The sequence below is a fragment of the Nothobranchius furzeri genome, chromosome 1, assembly GCF_043380555.1.
Source record: "Nothobranchius furzeri strain GRZ-AD chromosome 1, NfurGRZ-RIMD1, whole genome shotgun sequence".
Lineage (NCBI taxonomy): Eukaryota > Metazoa > Chordata > Actinopteri > Cyprinodontiformes > Nothobranchiidae > Nothobranchius > Nothobranchius furzeri.
The window spans coordinates 92,820,538-92,846,040 of record NC_091741.1 but is presented as its reverse complement, the minus strand read 5'-3'; the positions used below and the strand labels follow the sequence as shown (position 1 = coordinate 92,846,040).

At 41.4% G+C, this 25,503-nt stretch overlaps 2 protein-coding genes across 28 annotated transcripts in view; both read left to right on the top strand.

Annotated features, from left to right (window-relative positions):
• LOC107373084 (protocadherin beta-16) lies at positions 1 to 24,084 on the top strand. Its single transcript, XM_070551756.1, has 2 exons — positions 1 to 2,956; positions 23,423 to 24,084. The coding sequence occupies exons 1-2, from the start codon at positions 557 to 559 to the stop codon at positions 23,444 to 23,446; spliced, it is 2,424 nt and encodes an 807-aa protein (XP_070407857.1). The 5' UTR covers positions 1 to 556; the 3' UTR covers positions 23,447 to 24,084.
• LOC107376386 (protocadherin gamma-C5) overlaps positions 1 to 25,503 on the top strand; it is a 344,488-nt gene that overhangs the window by 272,830 nt on the left and 46,155 nt on the right. For 2 of the 27 annotated variants that reach the window (XM_070551679.1, XM_070551634.1), the window contains exon 1: positions 2,963 to 6,096. The exons of 20 other annotated variants lie outside the window; for them this stretch is intronic. In XM_070551679.1, the coding sequence (XP_070407780.1) occupies positions 3,697 to 6,096 (2,400 nt within the window). In that variant the 5' untranslated portion in view covers positions 2,963 to 3,696. Of the gene's footprint in view, positions 1 to 2,962; positions 6,097 to 10,484; positions 14,109 to 15,253; positions 17,864 to 25,503 lie in introns of those variants that run through there. 5 more of the 27 variants (XM_070551681.1, XM_070551648.1, XM_070551687.1 and 2 more) reach the window with 5 other exon arrangements.

The following is a 25,503-nucleotide window of genomic DNA, read 5'->3' as shown; positions in this document are numbered from 1 at the left end:
TGCTAAAATGCTCACAAAACAATATATAAAAATGCTTAAATGGTAAAATACGATATTATTTTCCTCCTTGAAATAATTCCCCTTTTTTTTTGGAAATTCTTTGTTTATACTTTTTGAGGCCAGCACCTACTCTTTTTTTTCAGCACCATGGAAAGCGAAAAACTTAAAAAAAGATTTGTTGATCTTTTGGTGCATTAATCAATCTTTAATTTGCTCATTTGTTTTATTTAAACGATCAATACAATATTATGAAGTCCATTTATCTATTAGTTTTTTTCTCTCTCTTTTTTAAGTAATGAGTGCAATGTATCTATTTGAACTCAGTGGGACGCTATTGCCCTCTAGGTTGTATTTGTACTATATCAGGAGCAGCAGCGCCTCTTTATGTTATTGCATCAGAGAGAGGAAAGGCATCGAGAGCTTTGTCTCCATTCATGACGCTGACTTTCTTTACGCATATTATTTCCCCTCAATAAGGATTCTTTACTGGTGTAGTCGAATCTGAGGATTTTTTAAAGGCACAAGTGGATTATTTAAGGACTGTTTTCTCCCTCCGATGATTTCTCAAACAATGGGACGGCAAGTGCTGCTGTTGATTTCTTTTTTGTCTGTAAGTCCAGTTTGTGGACAGGTTTCCTATTCAGTTCCTGAAGAAATGTCGATCGGCTCGTTAGTCGGTAACATAGCTCAGGATTTAGGCCTGAGTGTTAAACGTTTGAAGACTGGAAAAGGTCGTGTTTACTCCGGTGATAACAGGGACTTCATTGAGCTGAACACCGAGAGAGGACTCCTCCTTGTGAAAGAAAGGATAGACAGAGAGGCGCTCTGCGGGGAAACGACTCCGTGCGCCCTGCATTTCCAGATAGTGCTTGAGAATCCGATGGAATTTTACAGCGTAACAGTAGAAATAACAGACATTAACGACCATTCACCGAGTTTTGAAAAAAGCGAAATTAAATTTATAATTAGCGAGTCTGCAAATGTTGGAGCAAAATTTGATTTGGAAAGAGCAGCAGATTTGGATGTAGGAACGAACAGTCTCCAGTCGTATGTGCTGAAGCCGAGTGATCATTTTCTGCTCAAGCTGCACAATCAAGCTGATGGAACAAAGAATGTGGAAATGGTCTTGCAGAAGCCTTTGGATAGAGAGAAAAAAGAGCTGATGTCACTGGTTCTGACGGCAGCAGATGGAGGAGAGCCCCGGATGTCTGGAACAATGCAGATTCTTATTACGGTGTTAGATGTAAATGACAACGCGCCTGTTTTCACGATGCCGGTGTACAAAGGCACCGTTACTGAGAATTCACCAAAAGGCACCATCGTGACGTCAGTGAGTGCGAGTGATGCTGATCGTGGTTTAAACGGGAAAATAACATATTCTATTACTAATACTTTAGATGACGTGAGGCAGATTTTTGAAGTAAACGAGGAGAGCGGCGAGGTGAGACTGACGGGTGGTTTGGATTATGAAAAGAAAAAACATTTTCAGATTAATGTGCGTGCGAGAGATAACGGAGGATTAACAGACTCGTGTAAGGTTATTGTTGATGTTGTTGATAAAAATGATAACGAACCAATAATTAAAATAATGTCAAAATCCGCTATTATATCAGAGGACGCAAACATTTATACCGTGGTTACGATGATAAATGTTCAAGATCCAGATTCGGGTGAGAATGGAAAAGTTCGATGTTACATAAATGATAACATCCCCTTCTTGCTCAAATCAACGTCAAATAATTTCTACAGTTTAGTGACAGACAGCGAGTTAGACAGGGAGAGAGCCTCTGAGTACAACATCACGGTGAGCTGCTCTGATGAAGGAGTGCCCTCCCTCTCCAGCAGCGTCACTCTCACCTTACAGATCTCTGATGTGAACGACAACGCGCCTGTCTTTGAGAGGAGCTCATATGAGGCCTACATTGTAGAAAACAACACACCAGGTCTCTCTATATTCACAGTGAAAGCCACAGACGCTGACTGGAACCAGAATGCCCGTGTTTCTTACATACTGGAGGACTCCTCCGTTAACGGAGTTCCGGTCTCCTCATATGTGTCCGTTAGTGCTGATAGCGGGGTCATCCACGCAGTGCGCTCTTTTGACTACGAGCAGATCAAAGACTTCCGGTTTCACGTTAAAGCGCAGGATGGAGGCTCTCCTCCTCTCAGCAGCAACGTGACTGTGAAAATACTGATCCAGGACCAGAACGATAACCCCCCTCAGGTCCTGTACCCGGTCCAGACTGGAGGCTCCGTGGTGGCTGAGATGGTGCCTCGTTCAGCAGAAGTGGGCTATCTGGTGACTAAAGTGGTGGCTGTTGATGTGGACTCTGGACAGAACGCCTGGCTCTCCTATAAACTGCAGAAAGCCACAGACAGGGCGCTGTTTGAAGTGGGCTTACAGAATGGAGAAATCAGAACTATCCGTCAAGTGACTGATAAAGATGCTGTGAAACAAAGACTGACTGTTATAGTGGAGGACAACGGCCAGCCCTCTCGTTCAGCTACAGTCATTGTTAACGTGGCGGTGGCGGACAGCTTCCCTGAAGTGCTGTCGGAGTTCACTGACTCTACACACGACAAGGAGTACAACGACAACCTGACTTTTTACTTAGTCTTGGCTCTGGCTGTAGTTTCCTTCCTCTTCATCACCTGTTTAGTGGTTATCATCTCAGTGAAAATCTACCGATGGAGACAGTCTCGCATCCTGTATCACTCCAGCCTCCCTGTCATTCCATATTATCCACCACGTTACTCAGACACGCTGGGGACAGGAACTCTCCAACATGTGTACAACTACGAGGTGTGCAGGACCACTGACTCCAGAAAGAGTGACTGTAAGTTCGGCAGAGCTGCTAGTCAGAACGTGTTGGTAATGGACCCCAGTTCTTCAGGAACCATGCAGAGGATACAGGATGAGAAGAGCATCCTTGATGAGCCTGACTCGCCTTTGCAGGTTAGTCTTTATTGTTAGTTCTCGGGCATTGTAAATTCCTATTTATTTCTTATGGTGCCTTATCTTTTAGGCATCAGTTGTCCTTTTCAGAACCATGGATAGCGACAGCTTCCAACCTTTTACTAACATTTTATATTTTATGAAGGGGCCCCATTATTTATTTTTTGTTAAAGTGTATTTTTCTGGGGGGGTAATCACGTTTTCAGTATAAAAGTTTGCATTTAAAATATTTTAAACTTAAAATAATGTGAGAAAACAATGTGCTTCGATTTGTAAAAAAAATAAATAATAATAATCTATTATTTCTTGCTAAATATTCGCATTTTCTCAAAAATATTTTTACATATGTTACCCCTTCTTAACTTGACCTTAAATCGCGTTTATCTGTGTTTTTATTATGTTCTAACATATCTGTGTTCACACATGTTATCTATGTTGAGCTGCAGTTTTTGTTTTATGAGCAATGCTGTTGTAATTTTGGCTTTAAACTCTGAGAGACGCTGTTGACTAGTGAGTGTTAGTTTCATATTTGATGGTGTGGTGGTTCCACCCCATCTTCTTCATTTATCAGCTCAACGCATAACTGTGAGTTGAAAAACACGACAGGAGCACGGATGGCTGACTGGAAAACCAGAAGAATTTTTTTTCTATTTTAAAGGATTTCGGTCATTCTGTCTGATCGCGGGATTTGTATAAAATACATAACGGAGGACATAGCAGTTTGTTCCGCTGATTCAAAGATGGTGTCGGGCACAATGAGACGGCAAGTACTATTGTTCGTGTGCGTCTTCTTCCTCTGCTCAGTTGCTGGACACGTTACGTATTCTGTTCCAGAGGAAATGGCAAAAGGATCTTTTGTTGGTAACATTGCTCAGGATTTAGGTTTAGATGCCAGAAGACTAAAATCCGGAAAGGCTCGAGTCTTTACTCGAGACAGCACAGCTTACGTGGAGCTGAACAGAGAGAGAGGCTCTCTGCTGCTGAAAGAAAGGATAGACAGGGAGGCGCTCTGTGAACAAATGATGCCTTGCGCGCTACATTTTCAGATACTATTAGAAGATCCTATGGAGTTTTACGGCGTTACAGTCGAAATCACTGATATAAACGACAACCCGCCAATTTTTAGAACGAGAGAGATGCAATTTAACATCAGCGAATTCACGCAAATTGGCACAACGTTCATTTTAGACAGAGCAACTGATCTCGATGTGGGAGAGAATGACTTGAAAGCATATGTTCTAAAACCAACTGATATATTTTCTCTGAAAAGTAATAATCAAGGAGAGGGTGAAAGAAATGTGGAGATGGTTTTAAATGCGCCATTAGACAGAGAAAAATATGACCACCTCACTTTGGTTCTGACGGCGCTAGACGGCGGAGAGCCGCAGATGACCGGAACAATGCAGATCCTAATAAACGTTTTGGATGCTAATGACAACACTCCCGTTTTTTCACAACCTGTTTACAAAGCCTTCATAAAAGAAAACGAGCCAATAGGAACTGCGATAGTAACAGTCACTGCAACGGATGCAGATGAGGGATCTAATAGCAGAATAACTTATTCTCTTTCAGCCATGACAGATCAGACACATGGAGTGTTTAAAATAAATAAAGGAAGTGGCGACGTAGAATTAAATGGAAAAGTTGATTATGAAAAGACCAAAAGTTACCAGGTTATTATTCGTGCTAGTGATGATGGTGGACGTATCGGATCTTGTAAACTCATAATCAATGTGGAAGACGTGAATGATAACCGCCCTGATATTCATATTATGTCTAAATCAAACGTGATATCAGAAGATGCTAAACCTAACACGGTGGTAACAATGATAAATGTTGAAGATGCAGACTCGTCTGAAAATGGCAAAGTGCATTGCGTAATTAATGAAAGCAATTACTTTGTTTTGAAGTCAACGTCAGACAAGTTTTACAGTTTAGTGACAGACAGCGAGTTAGACAGGGAGAGAGCCTCTGAGTATAACATCACGGTGAGCTGCTCTGATGAAGGAGTGCCCTCCCTCTCCAGCAGCGTCACTCTCACCTTACAGATCTCTGATGTGAACGACAACGCGCCTGTCTTTGAGAGGAGCTCATATGAGGCCTACATTGTAGAAAACAACACACCAGGTCTCTCTATATTCACAGTGAAAGCCACAGACGCTGACTGGAACCAGAATGCCCGAGTTTCTTACATACTGGAGGACTCCTCCGTTAACGGAGTTCCGGTCTCCTCATATGTGTCCGTTAGTGCTGATAGCGGAGTCATCCACGCAGTGCGCTCTTTTGACTACGAGCAGATCAAAGACTTCCGGTTTCACGTGAAAGCGCAGGATGGAGGCTCTCCTCCTCTCAGCAGCAACGTGACTGTGAAAATACTGACCCAGGACCAGAACGATAACCCCCCTCAGGTCCTGTACCCGGTCCAGACTGGAGGCTCCGTGGTGGCTGAGATGGTGCCTCGTTCAGCAGAAGTGGGCTATCTGGTGACTAAAGTGGTGGCTGTTGATGTGGACTCTGGACAGAACGCCTGGCTCTCCTATAAACTGCAGAAAGCCACAGACAGGGCGCTGTTTGAAGTGGGCTTAACGAATGGAGAAATCAGAACTATCCGTCAAGTGACTGATAAAGATGCTGTGAAACAAAGACTGACTGTTATAGTGGAGGACAACGGCCAGCCCTCTCGTTCAGCTACAGTCATTGTTAACGTGGCGGTGGCGGACAGCTTCCCTGAAGTGCTATCGGAGTTCACTGACTCTACACACGACAAGGAGTACAACGACAACCTGACTTTTTACTTAGTCTTGGCTCTGGCTGTAGTTTCCTTCCTCTTCATCACCTGTTTGGTGGTTATCATCTCAGTGAAAATATACAGATGGAGACAGTCTCGCATCCTGTATCACTCCAGCCTCCCTGTCATTCCATATTATCCACCACGTTACTCAGACACGCTGGGGACAGGAACTCTCCAACATGTGTACAACTACGAGGTGTGCAGGACCACTGACTCCAGAAAGAGTGACTGTAAGTTCGGCAGAGCTGCTAGTCAGAACGTGTTGGTAATGGACCCCAGTTCTACAGGAACCATGCAGAGGATGCAGGGTGAGAAGAGCATCCTGGATGAGCCTGACTCTCCTTTAGAGGTTAGATATTACACTCTGTTAAACTACTACGTAGTCCATCATTTGTTTTAAACTTTTTGGTTGTGCGCTTATTTCAGCACCTCGGAGAGCGACACCATTGCACACTCAGTGGTTCTTCCTTTTAAGATTATTTATCTGCCTGTTACTACCGGTAGCTCGGTATGCACTTTTATGTCGCTCGCCTGGAAGCAGCAGTGGGACATCCTGTCTGACTTGTTAATAACGTTTTTAAATTTGTTGGCAAGCCCTCCCCGTTTTCTGTAATATCTATTTAAAATTAAGTTTGCAAAAGCAAATTAAAAATCTTATTAAGGTCAAGGTCACATGTATTTCTAAAGTTATTATTGCTTCTGCACCCCAAATTGCTGTACAACACAGAAGATAAAATTGCAAGAAGTATAACTAAAAACCATAAAAATTAGCAAGTTTGGATAAAAACAGCATTACATCACACAATTATACAATCATTAAAAATGAGAAAGAGTAACAATGACAAAATAAAATCATCCGACACAAAAGCAAGGTTGAATAAATGAGTTTTAAGCAAGGACTTAAAGACATCCAGATTTTGTGAGGTCCTGATCTGCAGAGGAAGACTGTTCCAGAGTGTAGGACTGGCCACAGAAAAAGCCCTATCTCCCCTCGTCTTTAGGCGAGCCTTTGGAACTGACAATTATTGCACAAATATGTAGGCAAAAGTGTTCTACTGGAAAAACACGGATTAAGTGATCCGGTTGCAGCACGGATTCCCATTTCTGATCTAAGTAGCTGCAGCTACATTAGTGGTGTGCATCTCTACCTGCCTCACGATTTGATCCGATTCCGATTACCTGCCTAACGATTTGCTTTGAGTCTGAAATGCATCACGATTCTTCACACAAAAATTTTCATTACTTAATAAAAGCAGTAGAATAGTTTTCAATTTCTTTTTGATTTCGAAATCCCTGAAAAACAGAACATTCATCTATTCACTATAGTGAGCAATAATTTTTAAAATGTGCTGCCTATAATTACTTAAATAATATAAGAAATAATGTTTTCGGTAGAGCAGCTTTAAGATAGAACATTACTGAACTTAAAAATAGTAAACAAATACTGTGTTAAGTGATTCTTTCACATCCAGGATCCCAAAACCAAAATTAGCCCAGACATCCGATTTAAATGTAACGGGTAGATCTTTGATTACTGGTAATGTTGGCCCTGTATCCCTGTCCGCCTTTTCTGTTTTAAACTGGCGCTAGGGCAACGCAGTGCGCATGTCATTGCAACTCGGCCCCCAGAAGTAATTACAAAACCTCAAAACGTTATTGTCCTGCATAGACATAGACCAGGGGTCTGCAACCTGTTCCCATCAAAGAGCCATTATTACCCGTTTCCCACAGTAAAGAAAACACTGGGAGCAACAGCAGCCGCGGCGTTGTGGGCGGGGCCTACCCTCAGACAGCAGAGAGCTGCTCACAGCAGGTGACAGCAGCCAGTACCGGTCGCTCGTGTACGTCAAAGTTATCTTTCATAAGACGATAATCAATAAAATGATTTATATTAAGTGGATCCAGAAGTTGTAGCCCGTCTCTGCCTACAGTATTTTGATATTTTTCACCCTGTTGGTGGTTTTACTGAGCAGGTGCCACTTTTGTCATACGTCTCTTTTTAAAACATGTTTAGACTGTTCAGAATACAAATCCAGGCTCTGTCACATTTGATTGTTGTAATTAAACTTTGTAGGTTGGGAAGGTCAGAAAAGGATCCAATCAATTTGTTTTTCCCTCATTTACAGTGACGGAGACAACGGCGCAGTGCGCCTGGCTCTGGTGTTAATCAAGTTTAATTATATCTCTTTGCAACAATTTTCACAAGAAAACAGAACAGTTAAAAGCAGGGCTTGTGTTGTGTTGACCGGATAGTTCCCGTATATGATTTTTTATTTTTGACAGAGAAAGAATAGAAAGAATTACCACGATGCAAGCAGACGAACTGACACTTTATTCGTTTCGCACAGATGTAGCTAAATCACTCAAGAAATGATTCCCATCTGAACATCTGAGCTGGACACCGCTCAGCGCAGCTGGCTGTCAGCGTGTACGTACGGTGCACAGCGAGCTGAAGATGTGGAGAGGGGCTTGGAGCCCGTCGCAGAACCAGAGCGCATGCAGGAAGATTCCTCCGACTGAAGCGAGACTTGTCGCTTAGAAAATGTTCCCTGATTATGAAACTTTGGCTGAATAGCGCTTGTTCCTGTCTCCAATGTGGCGACACATCCAGAAGCTGAGGAGAATCCCAGAATCTCACATCCTCGTCAGCTCAGAACGCATATGATTACGCACAAGTGTGACCCGTCAACCCGGTCTCATAGTAAGAACGGGTTGGAACTGTTCAGGTTTACGCAGACAATCTTTACATTTAGAATTGGCATACAGATGTAAAATTAATGCAGTAAAATATAAAGCATTTTATTTAAATATCCATTCATTATTTTACAAGCACAGAGAGCCACATCAGATGGATGGAAGAGCCGCATGCAGCTCCAGAGCCGCGGATTCTGACCCCCGACATAGACATAGGGAGAGAATCTCATTATGCCACGTTGCTGCATCGATGCGGAATCATGCACGGCTGAATCGTGATGCATCTTAGAATCGATCATTTTTCCCACCTTTAAGCTACAAGTGGATAAAGATGCGCTTCTAAAGAAATGGGGTCACGTCGGTTATACAGACTGATTTAAAAAAAACATCCTCAGTGAAATATTCTGGGTGAAAGTAAAAGTCTGACTGTGGTGATAACTCGTTAACACAAATTAAAATCCATTTGTTTGTGACCACTTGATGAACACAGGCGACCAAACTCTGAACATCGCCTGTGATTTACCGTAAATCCTCTAATACAGGCCCGGGCCTGTATTTGACTCAAGCTCATCAAGCTCCAGGCCTTTATTGGAAGGAGGGCCAGAATTAGAGGCAGGCCTCTATTTCTATTTGAGCAAAATGAACTAATGGTTCGCTGGAGTTTTTGACAATTAATAGTGCGCCCACATTTTCAAAGTTAAACACATTTCTTTTAACAACGGTAGTTTCTGCTTCAGTCCTCTCCCCCCTCCCCCTGCGCAGCGGCCGCAAACTCACTGATGCGCCTGCAGCTTCTCGGAGTTCCTGCTGCTCTAAACATTAAAATAATTATTTCATTTTCTGTTCCTCACTTCTGATTACCTTCAATGGTGTCTGTTGCAACCAGCAGGTACAAAACTAACTTGTTTCTATTTGACTATTTTTCTGTCCTGTCTGTTTATTATCTTTGTGCATCTCCTCTCAATCCTAAAGAGAAACTGCTACCTGGGTTCATATATGTTCACCTCATGAGTTACCTTTGAGCTGCAGTTCTAAAAGATCTACCGACCGCAAAAACAGCGGAGTGCTCGCTGCTTGGCGGCCGCATCAGTGATCGATGCGTCACCGGATGACAAGGTGATGCGTCCCGCTCCACAGCGAAACGCATCAGGCGCAAATAAAAGACAGAAAACATTAAAGAAAATGAACCGACATGAATGATCGCGTGTTAAATTAGTTTTGAGGTGGCGACACCTGATTTGATAATGTTACTGTGGCCGTGCTCAGGACACAGATATCGACCTCAAAAACAGCGGAGCGCTCCCTGCTTGGCGGCCACATCAGTGATCGGTGCGTCACCGGAGGACAAGGTGATGTGCCCCGCTCCACAGCAGCGAAACACATCAGGGGCAAATAAAAGACAGAAAACATTAAAGGAAATGAACCGACATGAACGATCACGTGTCAGTACCGACGCTCTGGCACAGCGCGTTGCCCCCCCCCCCCCCCCCCCCCCCCCCCCCCCCCCGAGCACAGGAGCTTGTCACCTGCTGACAGCAGGCTGCTGTCTGTTCCGAGGGCTGCATCTTGCCAGTCATTATCACGTGACAGCGACTAGTCGATGACAGGCATAAAAAGTCACTATAGTGAAGTCGACTAGTTCATACAACCCCTATTGCTCACCAGTGTTCTGCAGCGCACGTTCTCTTTGAACTTGATATCAAATTTTCGCCTCCTCTTCGTCTCCGCACGGTTAAAGTTACCCTCGCGGTCTATCACTGGCAAATCAAAAGTGAGACGATGACACAACCGCCCCCTGTACTTGCTTGTTACCACATTCCACCCGGCCACAATAAGAGACCGGCCATTATTCACCTCCGCCGACACCGGCCAAAATATGAGACCCGGCCGTTAATTGAATACAGGCCTGTATTCGAGGATTTCAGGTAGTTTCAACTAATTTCCCTCAACGGTTTCAGCTGATTGTCTCTTTTAGAAATAAAACCCGTTTTTCATCTCTCTCTCTCTCTCTCTCTCTCTCTCTCTCTCTCTCTCTCTCTCTCTCTCTCTCTCTCTCTCTCTTTCCATGTTGTGCTGTTCTGCAGTCAGACCCGTGGATCAGCTGTTCCAGGGGCAAATAAGAAGGATAAACCTCCAAACGTAATATTGTCAACAAAAAACGCAACAACGCCTTTTTAATCTGCAGTTATCGAAGCAAAACCTTACTTTTGTGACCTAAAAAGAGCTCAAATTGATGATTCAGTAAATCAGGAAAGCAGGAAGGAATGTTATTTCTGTTTTTAAACGATTTTACTTCAGTTCAAACTTTAGCATGTTGCGTTTTCATCACATTTAGCTTGTATTTTATTTAAAATATTTTCAGCTTTATTCATTTTATGAAAAATGTTGTGTCGGATGTTTGGAAGAATAATCGTAACACTTCATAATTCATTGAAACATTTTGTATTAAATGCCATTTTCAAAGGCATTCTGTAGCTTTGGGAAGTTTGTGTTCATTTATGACAAAATATCTTAACACTGCGACAACCTGACGTTTCTGCTTAGGCTCCGGTTAGGGCTCAGGGTCAGGAACAGATTATCTGCTCTTGTGTGCCGAAAAAGTCATGTTACTGATTCATTCTAAAACAATGTTAAATCACACGTAAATTATTTTTGTATTTCATTATCTGAAAGTATCTGATTCAATGTTTTGTTTTGTTTGATTTTCAGAATGTCACTATTTGTCTTGTACTTTTTATAATATTGACGTATTGAAATACAAGGAGTAGCATGGACTTTTTTTAACATATTAAGCGTATTCACACATGGATGTAGCCTATAGGTTAATAAACCGTATGGCAGTAGCTCTCCTGTACTTTCATAATGTAAAAGTAGCACACGTGAAAAAAGGTTGGAGACCCCTGATTTAGATTCTTGTCATAGATGCAGCCATTTTTCTGCTCTATCATCACTAATATATCTGTATTTTTATTTATTTTTAGCAACCATAAGTTTTTTTTTTTTTTTTTTTTTTTGCATTTTTAGTTGCACTTTTACTAACTGAGCTCAAAGTGCCGCTGTTGGCCTGTCTCTGACACTCCAGACTATTTGCACCTCCCTACATTTCTTTTTGTTAGAGAGAGAAAGGGAGAGATGACAAACGCACCGTCTGGATTTAATTCGACTCTTGTATTCCTGGAGACAACTGCATGTTTGGAATTAGCCTTAAATGTTTTGTTGGACTTTTAATTTTGTTGGACTTATTTCCCTAAGCTGTCATAGGTGGATGACGGCGGACAAACAATGAGAGGGCCAGTGCTGTTGTTTTTGTCGCTCCTCTCCTCCAGCTCGGTGCTTGGGCAGGTCAGCTATTCCGTTCCGGAGGAAATGCCTAAAGGATCTCTAGTTGGTAACATGGCTAAAGATTTTGGCTTGGATGTTAAACGATTAAAATCTGGAAACGCTCGGATATTTAGTCGAGAAGGGGGTGAATATGTTGAGATGAGTAAAGAACGAGGCGTCCTCCTAATCAAGAACAGGATAGACAGAGAGGTGCTTTGTGCGCAAACGACGCCTTGTGCCTTACACTTCCAGATTCTATTAGAAAACCCCATGGAGTTTTACAGCGTAACCATTGAAATAACGGATGTTAATGATAACTCACCTTCGTTTGAAAAAAATGACGTGGAATTTAAAATCAGTGAGTCCGCTGTCCGTGGGGCGAAATTCATTTTAGATCGCGCTGTCGATCTGGATGTGGGTGTGAACGGCTTACAGACATATAAGCTGCACCCCACTGACAATTTTGTTCTTAGATTACACGATCAGGCGGATGGAACGAAAAATGTTGAAATGATTTTAGAGAAACCTCTCGATAGAGAGAAACAGGAGAAGATCTCTTTGGTTCTGACTGCGCTGGATGGCGGAGAGCCGCAGATGACGGGAACAATGCAGATTATAATCACCGTTTTGGACGTTAATGATAACGCTCCTGTATTTACACAGTCTGTTTATAAAGCCTCAGTCAGAGAAAATTCACCCGTAGGAGCGGTGGTGAGGACGGTTACTGCTACTGATGCAGATGAAGGGTCTAATGGTAGAATAACGTATTCAGTATCCAGCATGCTCGATAATGCGCGTGGGTTATTTGAAGTAAACGCAGACACGGGTGAAATCCGACTAAAGGGGAATGTAGATTATGAAAAAGCTCAATCATTTCAGATAAATATCCGTGCTAGTGATGACGGAGGACTGGTTGATGCATGCAAAGTGACTATAGACGTCATTGACGTGAATGACAATAAACCTGATATTCAGATTATGTCAAAGTCAAACATTATATCAGAAGATGCTAAACACGGTACTGTTGTGACGATGATAAATATAGAGGATGCTGACTTTGGTGAGAACGGAAAAGTCCAGTGCTTCCTTAATGAAAATATTCCTTTTATGATGAAGGCATCAACTGGAAATTTCTATAGTTTAATGACAGACAGCGAGTTAGACAGGGAGAGAGCCTCTGAGTATAACATCACGGTGATCTGCTCTGATGAAGGAGTGCCCTCCCTCTCCAGCAGCGTCACTCTCACCTTACAGATCTCTGATGTGAACGACAACGCGCCTGTCTTTGAGAGGAGCTCATATGAGGCCTACATTGTAGAAAACAACACACCAGGTCTCTCTATATTCACAGTGAAAGCCACAGACGCTGACTGGAACCAGAATGCCCGTATTTCTTACATACTGGAGGACTCCTCCGTTAACGGAGTTCCAGTCTCCTCATATGTGTCCGTTAGTGCTGATAGCGGAGTCATCCACGCAGTGCGCTCTTTTGACTACGAGCAGATCAAAGACTTCCGGTTTCACGTTAAAGCGCAGGATGGAGGCTCTCCTCCTCTCAGCAGCAACGTGACTGTGAAAATACTGATCCAGGACCAGAACGATAACCCCCCTCAGGTCCTGTACCCGGTCCAGACTGGAGGCTCCGTGGTGGCTGAGATGGTGCCTCGTTCAGCAGAAGTGGGCTATCTGGTGACTAAAGTGGTGGCTGTTGATGTGGACTCTGGACAGAACGCCTGGCTCTCCTATAAACTGCAGAAAGCCACAGACAGGGCGCTGTTTGAAGTGGGCTTACAGAATGGAGAAATCAGAACTATCCGTCAAGTGACTGATAAAGATGCTGTGAAACAAAGACTGACTGTTATAGTGGAGGACAACGGCCAGCCCTCTCGTTCAGCTACAGTCATTGTTAACGTGGCGGTGGCGGACAGCTTCCCTGAAGTGCTGTCGGAGTTCACTGACTCTACACACGACAAGGAATACAACGACAACCTGACGTTTTACTTAGTCTTGGCTCTGGCTGTAGTTTCCTTCCTCTTCATCACCTGTTTAGTGGTTATCATCTCAGTGAAAATCTACAGATGGAGACAGTCTCGCATCCTGTATCACTCCAGCCTCCCTGTCATTCCATATTATCCACCACGTTACTCAGATACGCTGGGGACAGGAACTCTCCAACATGTGTACAACTACGAGGTGTGCAGGACCACTGACTCCAGAAAGAGTGACTGTAAGTTCGGCAGAGCTGCTAGTAAGAACGTGTTGGTAATGGACCCCAGTTCTACAGGAACCATGCAGAGGATACAGGGTGAGAAGAGCATCCTGGATGAGCCTGACTCTCCTTTAGAGGTTAGTTGATACGAGTATTAGTAAGTTCATGTGATAAAAACATCCAAATAATGGTATCATACCACACGGATCACTGTGCCTACTTTTGCAGTCAGGACCATGGACAGAGTGATCAATGTTAACTGGCCTTTTTTCTATTTCCCGTAATGTTTTTGCATTTATATCTATTCATCCTTCTAAAATGAACTTTCGTGTAATAGACTCTATAGGTGGATTTATTTACCTCCCAACATTTTAAGCTTTTCACCTCAAGCCTTCAGTAAGAAGCCAAAACTGGTGGCAGGTAATTAAAATAGTGCCCATCATATAAAATGTATTTATTACATTCACAAAGTAGTAATGCACTATCTATCAATCTATCAATCTATCAATCTATCTATCATCTATCATCTATCTATCTATCTATCTATCTATCTATCTATCTATCTATCTATCTATCTATCTATCTATCTATTATCTATCTATCTATCTATCTATCTATCTATCTATCTATCTATCTATCTATCTATCTATCTATCTATCTATCTATCTATCTATCTATCTATCTATCTATCTATCTATCTATCTATCTATCTATCTATCTATCTATCTATCTATGTTAGTTAAAATGATCCAAATAAATTTTAATTTTATCACATAGGGTGCTGGTTGTCAGTCAGTTGCAGTCAGCACCATGGACAGAGTCAAAGGCATTGCCTATACATTTTCTCCTTCCCTTGTTATTTTTTGCACTAAATCTATCTATCATCTATCTATCTATCTATAAACTATCTATCTATCTATCTATCTATCTATCTCTCTATCTCTCTATCTCTCTATCTATCTATCTATCTATCTATCTATCTATCTATCTATCTATCTATCTATCTATCAATCTATCAATCTATTAATCTATCTATCTATCTATCTATCTATCTATGTAATCTATCTAATCTATCTAATCTATTTATCTAGGTGCCTGTCTGTCTCTTTTTTATCTCTCAGTTATATATATATGTGTGTGTGTGTGTGTGTGTGTGTGTGTGTGTGTGTGTGTGTGTGTGTGTGTGTGTGTGTGTGTGTGTGTGTGTGTGTGTGTGTGTGTGTGTGTGTGTGTGTGTGTGTGTGTGTGTGTGTGTGTGTGTGTGTATATAAATCAGTTTCTGTAGTTTCTTCTTCACGTCTCTAAGTGCCGCTGTTGGTTAGTGTGTGAGAAAAATATTATTTTGTAGCATGAAATCCTCCCTCCTCTATTTTAATCGCAGCTAACCCGACAAAGAGATCCACCCTCAGCAATGGACTCCTGATTCAACGCACCATCGCGGTTTCACGAGCCTTTTTTCTGTTGTATTCGCTATTTTTAAATAATGGCTGCTCTCTCACATGGACCTAAAAGGAAAATGGTTCCGAGGTTGCTTCTGCTTCTGTATTTCTGTGTCGCAGAAATGACTGTCGGTCAGATTCGTTATTCAATACCTGAAGAGATGGCTTCGGGATCTGTTGTTGGGAATATCATGCAGGATCTGGGTTTGGATGTTAAACGACTCAAATCCGGACGGGCTAGGATTTTCACCGAGGATGGCAGTGAGTACATCGGTCTGAATGCAGACAAAGGGACGGTGGTTGTGTCTAAAATGATGGACAGAGAGGAACTGTGCAAGCAAATGTCTCCCTGCTCGCTTCATTTCCAGATTATTCTAGAAAATCCGATGGAGCTGCACAGGGTCGATGTAGAGATTACAGATATTAATGACAACTCCCCGTTTTTTTCCAAGAAAGAATATAATTTTCAGGTTAGTGAATCCGCCTCACAGGGATCTCGATATTCACTCGAGAGTGCCAGAGACCCGGATGTAGCTCAAAACACGATTCAGTCGTACAAACTAAACCCCACCGATCATTTTAAATTAAACATCTTATCACGACCAGATGGAACGAAGTATATTGAGATGGTTCTTCACACGCAGTTAGACAGAGAAACGCAGGAGGAACATAAATTAACCTTGACGGCTTTTGACGGCGGGAGTCCTCAGAAATCAGGATCTGTTAAAATAAATGTGGTTGTTTTGGACGCAAATGACAATGCTCCGGTTTTTAGTCAGTCTGTTTACGGGGTCACTGTTCCTGAAAACGCGTCGCAAGGCACAGTTATCCTAAGAGTCAGTGCAACTGATGATGACAAGGGCGCAAATGCGGAGGTGACGTATTCATTCTCACAACACAGTCGTGCGTCATCCTTGTTTAAAATCGATCCTCATTCTGGGGAAATTACGGTGACTGGTGTTTTAGATTATGAAAAAAATAAGATGTATGAATTAGATATTGAAGCTACAGACAAAGGGGGGCTGTCAGACGCAAGCAAGGTGCAAATTGACGTCACTGACCTTAACGATAATCATCCGATGATCAGCATAATTTCTTTCTCGAATCCCATCCCTGAAGATTCTGCTCTGAATACTGTTATAGCGATGATCAACATCAAAGACTTGGACTCGGGTAAAAACGGCCACGTTCGGTGTTTTATAAACTCGGATTTACCTTTTAAAATCCAGTCATCTACAACGAACTTTTATAGCCTGGTGTCTGATGATGTTCTGGACCGAGAAACTGTTCCCGATTACAACATCACCATAACAGCAGTAGATGAAGGCTCTCCACCTTTTTCTGCGAACAAAACTATTCATTTGAAAATATCAGATGTAAACGACAACGCACCAGAATTCCCTAAAAATCATCTAACCGCGTTTGTTGCTGAAAATAATTCACCTGGCCTGTCGCTGCTGACGGTGAAGGCCAGGGATCAGGACTACGGAAACAATGCACGAGTTTCTTATTTCCTGGAGGACAGCCAGCTTAATGGAATGTCAGCTTCCGCTTATTTTTCGGTGAATGCAGAGAGTGGGGAGATACTTGCAGTGCGCTCTTTTGACTACGAGCAGATTAAAGAGTTTCAGATCCGCGTCAAAGCGCAGGATGGAGGCTCTCCTCCTCTCAGCAGCAACGTGACTGTGAAAATACTGATCCAGGACCAGAACGATAACCCCCCTCAGGTCCTGTACCCGGTCCAGACTGGAGGGTCCGTGGTGGCTGAGATGGTGCCTCGTTCAGCAGAAGTGGGCTATCTGGTGACAAAAGTGGTGGCTGTTGATGTGGACTCTGGACAGAACGCCTGGCTCTCCTATAAACTGCAGAAAGCCACAGACAGGGCGCTGTTTGAAGTGGGCTTACAGAATGGAGAAATCAGAACTATCCGTCAAGTGACTGATAAAGATGCTGTGAAACAAAGACTGACTGTTATAGTGGAGGACAACGGCCAGCCCTCTCGTTCAGCTACAGTCATTGTTAACGTGGCGGTGGCGGACAGCTTCCCTGAAGTGCTGTCGGAGTTCACTGACTCTACACACGACAAGGAGTACAACGACAACCTGACTTTTTACTTAGTCTTGGCTCTGGCTGTAGTTTCCTTCCTCTTCATCACCTGTTTAGTGGTTATCATCTCAGTGAAAATCTACAGATGGAGACAGGAGCGCATGTTTTATAAATCCAACGGGAACCTTCCTGTCATTCCCTATTACCCCCCTCTTTACGCAGACGCGGGTGGAACTGGCACCTTGAAGCAAGGTTTTAATTACGAGGTTTACGGAACTACTGATTCCCGGATGAGTGACGTTAAATGTTCCAGACCATTCAGTCAGAATACTCTGATTGTTGACCACAATGCTACCCGGACCGTTCCACGATTTAAAACTGAGTCAGAGAACAGCACCCTTACAGAGGTGAGATCAGAGGCTTTACTAGTTACTGTTAGTGTTTTTGTAATATATTTTTCACTAATTTCCTTGAAATCTCACGTGCAGGTTCTAGTTTTTGGTTTTGTTTTAAAATAAGAAACTTTTACTTTTGTAAAAGTAAACAGATCAAACTCCACTACGTGTCTGCTGTTGAAGTTAATAACTTTGACATGTTTAGGTCTTGAACACCAAATATCGTGACACAAAAAATGATTATCTGATTTTGATAATGTGATTTATTTATTCCCCTATCTGTGCAAAGATTTAAAATTATCATTCATAATTTTTCTGTGATGGAGTTTTTTTATGTCTAAATTCTGATAAACCCTTGTTAAAAACTGAAATAGCTTAAGAACATTGCAAAAACTAAATGTTCTGTGCAAATTTGTCAGATTTCATAGTTTTAAAACATCCATCCATCCATTTTTTGAACCCGCTTGTCCGTGTAGGGGGCGGGGGGGGCACAGACACACACAGGATAAACAATCACACACACACACGCGCACGCACACACACACACACACACACACACACACACACACACACACACACACACACACACACACACACCTCAGGACAATTTGGACAGACCAATTAACCTAACATGTCTTTGGACTGTGGGAGGAAGCCGGAGCACCTGGAGAGAACCCACGCATGCACAGGGAGAACATGCAAACTCCATGCAGAAAGATCCCAGGACCTACTTGCTGCAAGGCAACAACTCTAACCACTGTGCCACTGCGCAGCCTAGTTTTAAAACAATCACACATTTTCCATAAATATTCTAAAATAGCATATACTTATTTAATATAAAGTAACCAGTCTCAATGTTGTTTAGTGTTTGCTTTTGATATATTGGATATTTTAATTTTAATTTCTTTTTTTATTATTTTTTATTTTGGGAGGGCAACATTTAACATGTGACATCCATTTTTGTTGCTTTGTTTTGACCGTACACCCTGCTTGCATTGGACTTGAACTGAATCTAGTCTCAGATCCATGCTCCTTTTCTTTTATCCCTAATAGTCTTTTTTTCTGAAAATTTCTAAATTAATATAATTTTTTGTTGTTTGTCTCATCTGAAACCTGATGGCAGGAGGAAATAAATACTCTTCAGTGTTTGGATATACTGGAACTATTAACCCTGATTATTATACTCTTCAGGCTAGTGCATGTTAAAGAATCTGCTTTGATGGTCAGCTGAGGTGTGATGACTACTTTTCTGTTTTTTAGATCACTTGGTTTCTATCCAAGCTTTAAAGACCCTCAGAGAGAGAAACACAACACTGCACTAGTTTTTCAGTGACCTACTTCTCTCCCAAACACCATGCAGCAGGGCTGCACACACACAAACGTGAGGGAGGATTGCGCTCCAGATTGTCTTCAACACAAGAAATCAATTCAAATACAAATGCAATAAAATAAATATATATTTGGTCATTAAAGGTTTAAACTGTCTGAAGAATGATGGTGCATTTGTGTTCTGTGGAGGAGGGAGGCAAAACTGTGTTGATGAAGAGGAGAGAGGCATCGGGGGAGGGGAGGAAGCACGTGGTATCCACCTCAGCCTCACTAACCCTGTGCAGCATTTGTGGTCGTGATGCTCAGCAGCCATTTTGATCTGCAGCGTTCTCTAATAAAAGAAATGAGCTGAAATAGACGAGTCTTATGTGTGAAACTGATTTTAGATTACATCCTGCTCTGTGAAAGACACAGACTCAGGAAATATTCACAAGCCAAGCAGGCATCAACAGTGGGATGAAGATTAGTTACATAAAACAAGGAGGTCAGTTATCAGGATGGAGGCAGATTTAAAGTCCCACGACAACTGACCTGGATAAATGTGAAATCTAAAAAAATCAAATATAATCAAGATTATTCAAAATCAGACGGAGGGAGTTTTCCTCTTGTATAACCAAGCATGATCAAAGCTGGGATTCTCCAACAGCATGTGTTTTATTTACATTGATTCTAAAGTTTAGGAATTTCAAACGCATGTTGACACAATGAGTTTCTGCAGCTGTTGTGCTTGGTTCCAGAGAAATCATTAGGAATACAAATCAGTCTGCATGTGGAGGCTCAGTAGGAGGCGTTTTGAGGTGTGCATTTAAGGTAATATAACCAACCACAAGTAACCAAGTTGATGCCTTTTCACTGGTAGATGTTATTACTGAACCACATCCGTGCTGCTTTAGTCTGTTTCAGCTGTGCTTAAATACTACGTATGTCTCATTTTCCCAAGTCTGGTGTTGTTTTTGCTCAAGAATTCCTCTGATCACATTTAATCCAAAATACATCTCTAATACTTTTATAACCGGCGAGTAGGTCAGACTTTTTATTTTACATCAGTGTTGTTCTTCCCCTGTGATCGTCACAACAATATATAATTATTAGTTTGCTAAACTTAGAAAAAATTCTGACCAAACCTCAGAATTCTGTTTTCCACAGACCTTTAAGATGCTGCTGATGTTATGTTTTTCTGGTCAAGGTGTCTGTTGAGCAGCTGTGTGACCATGTTCATGCTGCTGGGCTTGTCATTTTGTTTTCTGTGGCTGAGGAAAGTAGTTGAAAGTTGTGCTTTAACCCCTGCTGCTTATTTGTCTAAAATACCTCTTGTTTGGGACTTAGTGTGACTTCAACATTAATTGTAGATAATTTAAGATGATCCCTTGTAGAATATTGTCTCTGTGTGGTTGTTGCAGCTGCTGCTGTTATTTATTTATTTATTTTCATTGGTTGGTTCTTTTACATGAACATCTATAAATAAACTCACAGGGAACAAGACGATAGAGTATTTAGAGCTCAACATTTAGTCTGCTCTTTACATTTTTATTATTTTCTGCTTCAGATTCAGCTGCTGCATCATCCTGCCTCTATGATCGTGGGATGAAAACCCAATTTGAAAACAGTGATTTAAATTATTTATCTGGCATTTTCAAAAGATGTTGTCATGGAATGTGAGCTGTTGATGTTTCAGAGGTAAAGACATGGCCTTACTGGATTATTTTTATGGTTAACTCTATTCGCTGCAAAGCGTTCGGTATGATCATGAATTTATAAACAATTAAAATTGTGTGTGCTTTATTTATGGGTATTCTTGGAAAAGAGTCTTTGGGTTTAGATTTAACAGTAAACTCATTGATATTGCTGAGCCAACTCTTGAGCATCATCATGTTTTTTCTTCTATCACATCCAATAACAATGAGAATATAATTATTTTACCTCCAGATAAAAACTGTATGGCTGCTTTTCTACCATCAGTCTCAGTTTCCAGCAGTCCTCCTTTTTCCTCCTGATGTCATTCTCTGCATGTCTCCCCTCCCCCTCTCCAGCTGCACCACTCTGCTGCAGAGAGAAAACACAGAGAAAGGCATAGAAGATAGTCAGGGTGGGACATTTTACTCTGTCTATAAAAAGAATTTTACCCTGCAGTGTCACTCTAGTCTATGTATGGAACACAGGGCTTGTGAGAAAGATAAAAATCTGCTTTGTTCTGCTTTCTTTGTGAGGAGAGTATTTAAGGCCTGCGAGTGCTTTGATGTTGGCTCCATATAATCATATAATCAGGTATTGGATGCATCAGAACTCTGTCTCCCATGTTTTCTTCTGCTATCATGCTGTCATTTTAGTCCTCCATGTTGTTTTCTTAACTCCTTTTCCATCACTCCAGTGGCTTGCAGAAAGCAGGGTGGGATGCAAGCAGGGGAGGTGGGATGTGGTACCATAGCAACAAGCTGACTCACAGGCCAGACTGTACCATCTTTATGAACCTGTGGGGGAGGCAGCCTCTCCTGTGTGATGCAGACATGGATCTGCTGATCCTGAGAGGACAGGAAACACCCCTGTCTTCAGTAGATCTGCTGTAGTCAGCTCTGACGTTAGGGGGTCTGATGATAGAGAAGGAGGGGGGTGTCAAGGCTGTTTGTGATATTATATCTTCTAATCTGTGCTGGTACATACATATCATCTCAGTTTTACATAAACATGTCACATAACTACACTGTTTACACTAACTAACTAAAATTATTCTGTTGATCATTACATAATGTCCTGCTGTCTACATGATCCTTTGTGTTTCATTGTTCTCCTGGGTGACCTCCCTTCTGCTGTGGATATGGGCTCCACTGTTATCTGATGCACAAACATGGATTCTGTAGTGGATATTTCTGGTACACTACAGTAACCTCTAATTAAAGCAGGTGGTGTTTCATTTTATTTTTCATTTATCCCGTGTTTGCCCTCACAAAGACACTGATATCAGAATGAGCTGTGGCCAGCATGAAGCCCCAGCATAAAGAACCTCATTATTACTGAATAGATTTGTCTCAGGCCTTCGCCTCCAGGCCCTCTGCTGTCGGTGTTAGGTAGTGATTTTCTGCAGCAGTGCAGTGTTTTTGGTTGGGATTCACACGATAGTTGTGTAATCACATTTCATTGTGTTTGTTTTCCTCATGTATAGACAGAAGGTGTGGAGATTTAAAGTGGCATGAGTGTGGGTTTGTTCTGAGAATCAGGATCATTCCATAGCAAACAACAAACCTGTGATTAATATCTATCTATCTATCTATCTATCTATCTATCTATCTATCTATCTATCTATCTATCTATCTATCTATCTATCTATCTATAGATAGATAGATAGATAGATAGATAGATAGATAGATAGATAGATAGATAGATAGATATATCTATCTATCTATCTATCTATCTATCTATCTATCTATCTATCTATCATCTATCATCTATTATCTATCTATCTATCTATCTATCTATCTATCTATCTATCTATCTACCATCTATCTATCTATCATCTATCTATCTATCTATCTATCTATCTATCTATCTATCTATCTATCTATCTATCTATCTATCTATCTATCTATCTATCTATCTATCTATCTATCTATCTCTGTCTGGGAAAACAGGATGAAATATATCATAAAAATGTTAGGTGTTTTTTTATACTTTCCATAGGTTTTTTCCTGTTGTTGGTTTTTAATTTTTTAATTTTCTTTTTTTTCCAAATCTGCATCCATAAATCTAACAAATCAATCTCACTGTAGAAAACTGTTGATTTATTTTCTCTACACACATTTTACAAACAGTCCTGGAAAATTCCTATAAACATTTTGTACTTTCATTTTTGCGCATTTTTCCCTTTTTTTACGAATCGTGACCATACAGACATACATAGGTGCAACCCTCCCCAAAGCACGCACACACACACACACACACAGACACACACACACACACACACACACACACACACACACACACACACACACACACACACACACACACACACATGCATACAGAATCTTTTAAAAGTAGTTCTGAACACATATTTGGCCAAATCACTATTTATGATTACAGCTATGTTTCTAATGATAATGGTAAGTATGCTGAACTCCCTCATACCCTGAGAACTGACCACCAGTCTAACTGACTATCTGTCTCTCTTGTGTTTCTCTTTCATGTGTCCCCCTTGCTGCTGGGTGGTGTCACCCTTTCCTCCACCTGTTAAATCCTAACTCCTCAAACAAGGTAAGAAATCGTTTTTTTCTCTAAAATATTCAAAGTATCAGCAACGAGCACACACTTGCACAAACTTTGATGAATAGGCAAACAGGAAAACACACACCCAAACATTGATTTTTGTTTTACAAACATATATAAATACAGACCTAACTCTGAATTTAGCAGGTAATCTGATTTATTTCAACAAGCTGCATATTCATTCACAAAACATGAACCACATATGGATGTTTCAGTCAGGCTCAGTTGCTGCTCAGAGCACTGTTGAGGGGGGTGTTACAGTACACTGAATGCTGCACATTGCCAGATAATTATTTTATTCTGTTTCACACATACAAATCCTACATAGCTGCACAACTATTCAGGCCACCAAGCACTTCATGTTTGAAAAGCATCCCAGGTGAACTGCTCTACTTACTAACAGGCTTACATGGTTTAAGAAAAGTATTAGTAGTGGGGACCAGCTGGTGGGAACTTGTGTCCACCAGAAATGACAGACGTTACACTGTCCTGGACCAAACTACAGGTGTGTTTATAACAAGCACAAACATAAAGTGCTGTTAAAAGACAAACTCATACTGTTCCAGTTAATAAGACACACACACACTCTCTCTCTCTCTCTCTCTCGCTCTCTCGCTCTCTCTCGCTCTCTCTCTCTCTCTCGCTCTCTCTCTCTCTCTCTCTCTCTCTCTCTCTCTCTCTCTCTCTCTCTCTCTCTCTTCTCTCTCATTTTATTTGTTTTAGTTTTTAGTAGTTTAATTTTGTTGTTTTATTTTTGAGGGTGACTCACGGGCATTCACGAATCTCCAAACCAAAAAGAAATGACACAATGATCCTAGACTAATGGGAGATGAGTACGGTGGAGAAAATGCTGTTACGATAAGGACTGAAGGCATTTACTCCTGGGTTAAAGCTGTTCAGAGTTTCTCTGAGATGGGTCACTCATGTCTCTGTGACAAAGCTGCTCAGGTTCCTCAGTAATCAGACAGGTTGGTGCTACAGAAGCCCAATAATAAGATTCTAGCACAGACAAAGTGGTTGTTTTGTTTCATTGCTAAACGGTTTTAAATAACATAAAAGAGTTGAAACAATTTTATTAAAGCCTTGATTATTCATTCTGAGCCAAGGGAGGGTCGAGGACAGAAGATTAGGAACCACTGACCTAGACTCTCTAAGCCTGGATCAGATTCTGCTACAGTGTTAGCAGAACCTGTTAAACATATGGATTGTTATGTTTAAAGCTGTAATTTGATTAGTGAAAACAGTGTTTTAGTTTTCTTTCATAAATGTGAGGATGAAATTGTGTTAAAATGTAGAAAATGTTTAAATGTAACTTGCTTGACCTGGCAGATCTCTGGGTGCTCAGCACCCCTAAATCTCTGATGCTAAAATCTCTCCTGCGGTGACTCCATACTTTGTCTAAAATAAAGCTAAATTCACACTAAATAGTAATAATGTGTGCTTGTGAAATGCAAGTGGTTTTGTCTTGTTCATGAAGATGTTTTAAAAACTAAGCTGAGTACTAGCCTCCTGCTCATGCTATAACTTATGCTTGGTTTGTGAGGACTCAGATGTGTCCAGTATGTGCATCATATGTGAACTTAACATTAGATTTTCTACACAACAATTATAAAGTGTGTGTTCAAAAGAGACAATTTAAGATGCAGCGTGTTACCATCTAAAATTATTACAGTCTAAATACATGTTTATTTAAAAAAAAACAATGCTACTATTTCTTTCACACGCGTGTGTTTATCATGTATTTAGAACGACTTAGTAAATTAGTAAAGGCTTTTACACTCGCGTAAAGCAACTCTGAGCTTGAGGCTGTTTATGTCCTCCCTGCCTGCTCTCAGAGAGCCTGACACTGCAGCTGCAGCACTTCACCGCCTGTGTGGCGCTGTCCACAACCGTGGTGCTGAAAGCAGCTTGGAGCTCTCTCCTCTTCTTTCCCTCTTTGTATCTCTCACACACACACACAGACACACACACGCACACACACACAAACACACAGCTCTCCACGTCTCCCTCTGCTGCTCATCTCTATATATTATATTAGATATAATTTCTGAATGTTTTGGGTGTATTTT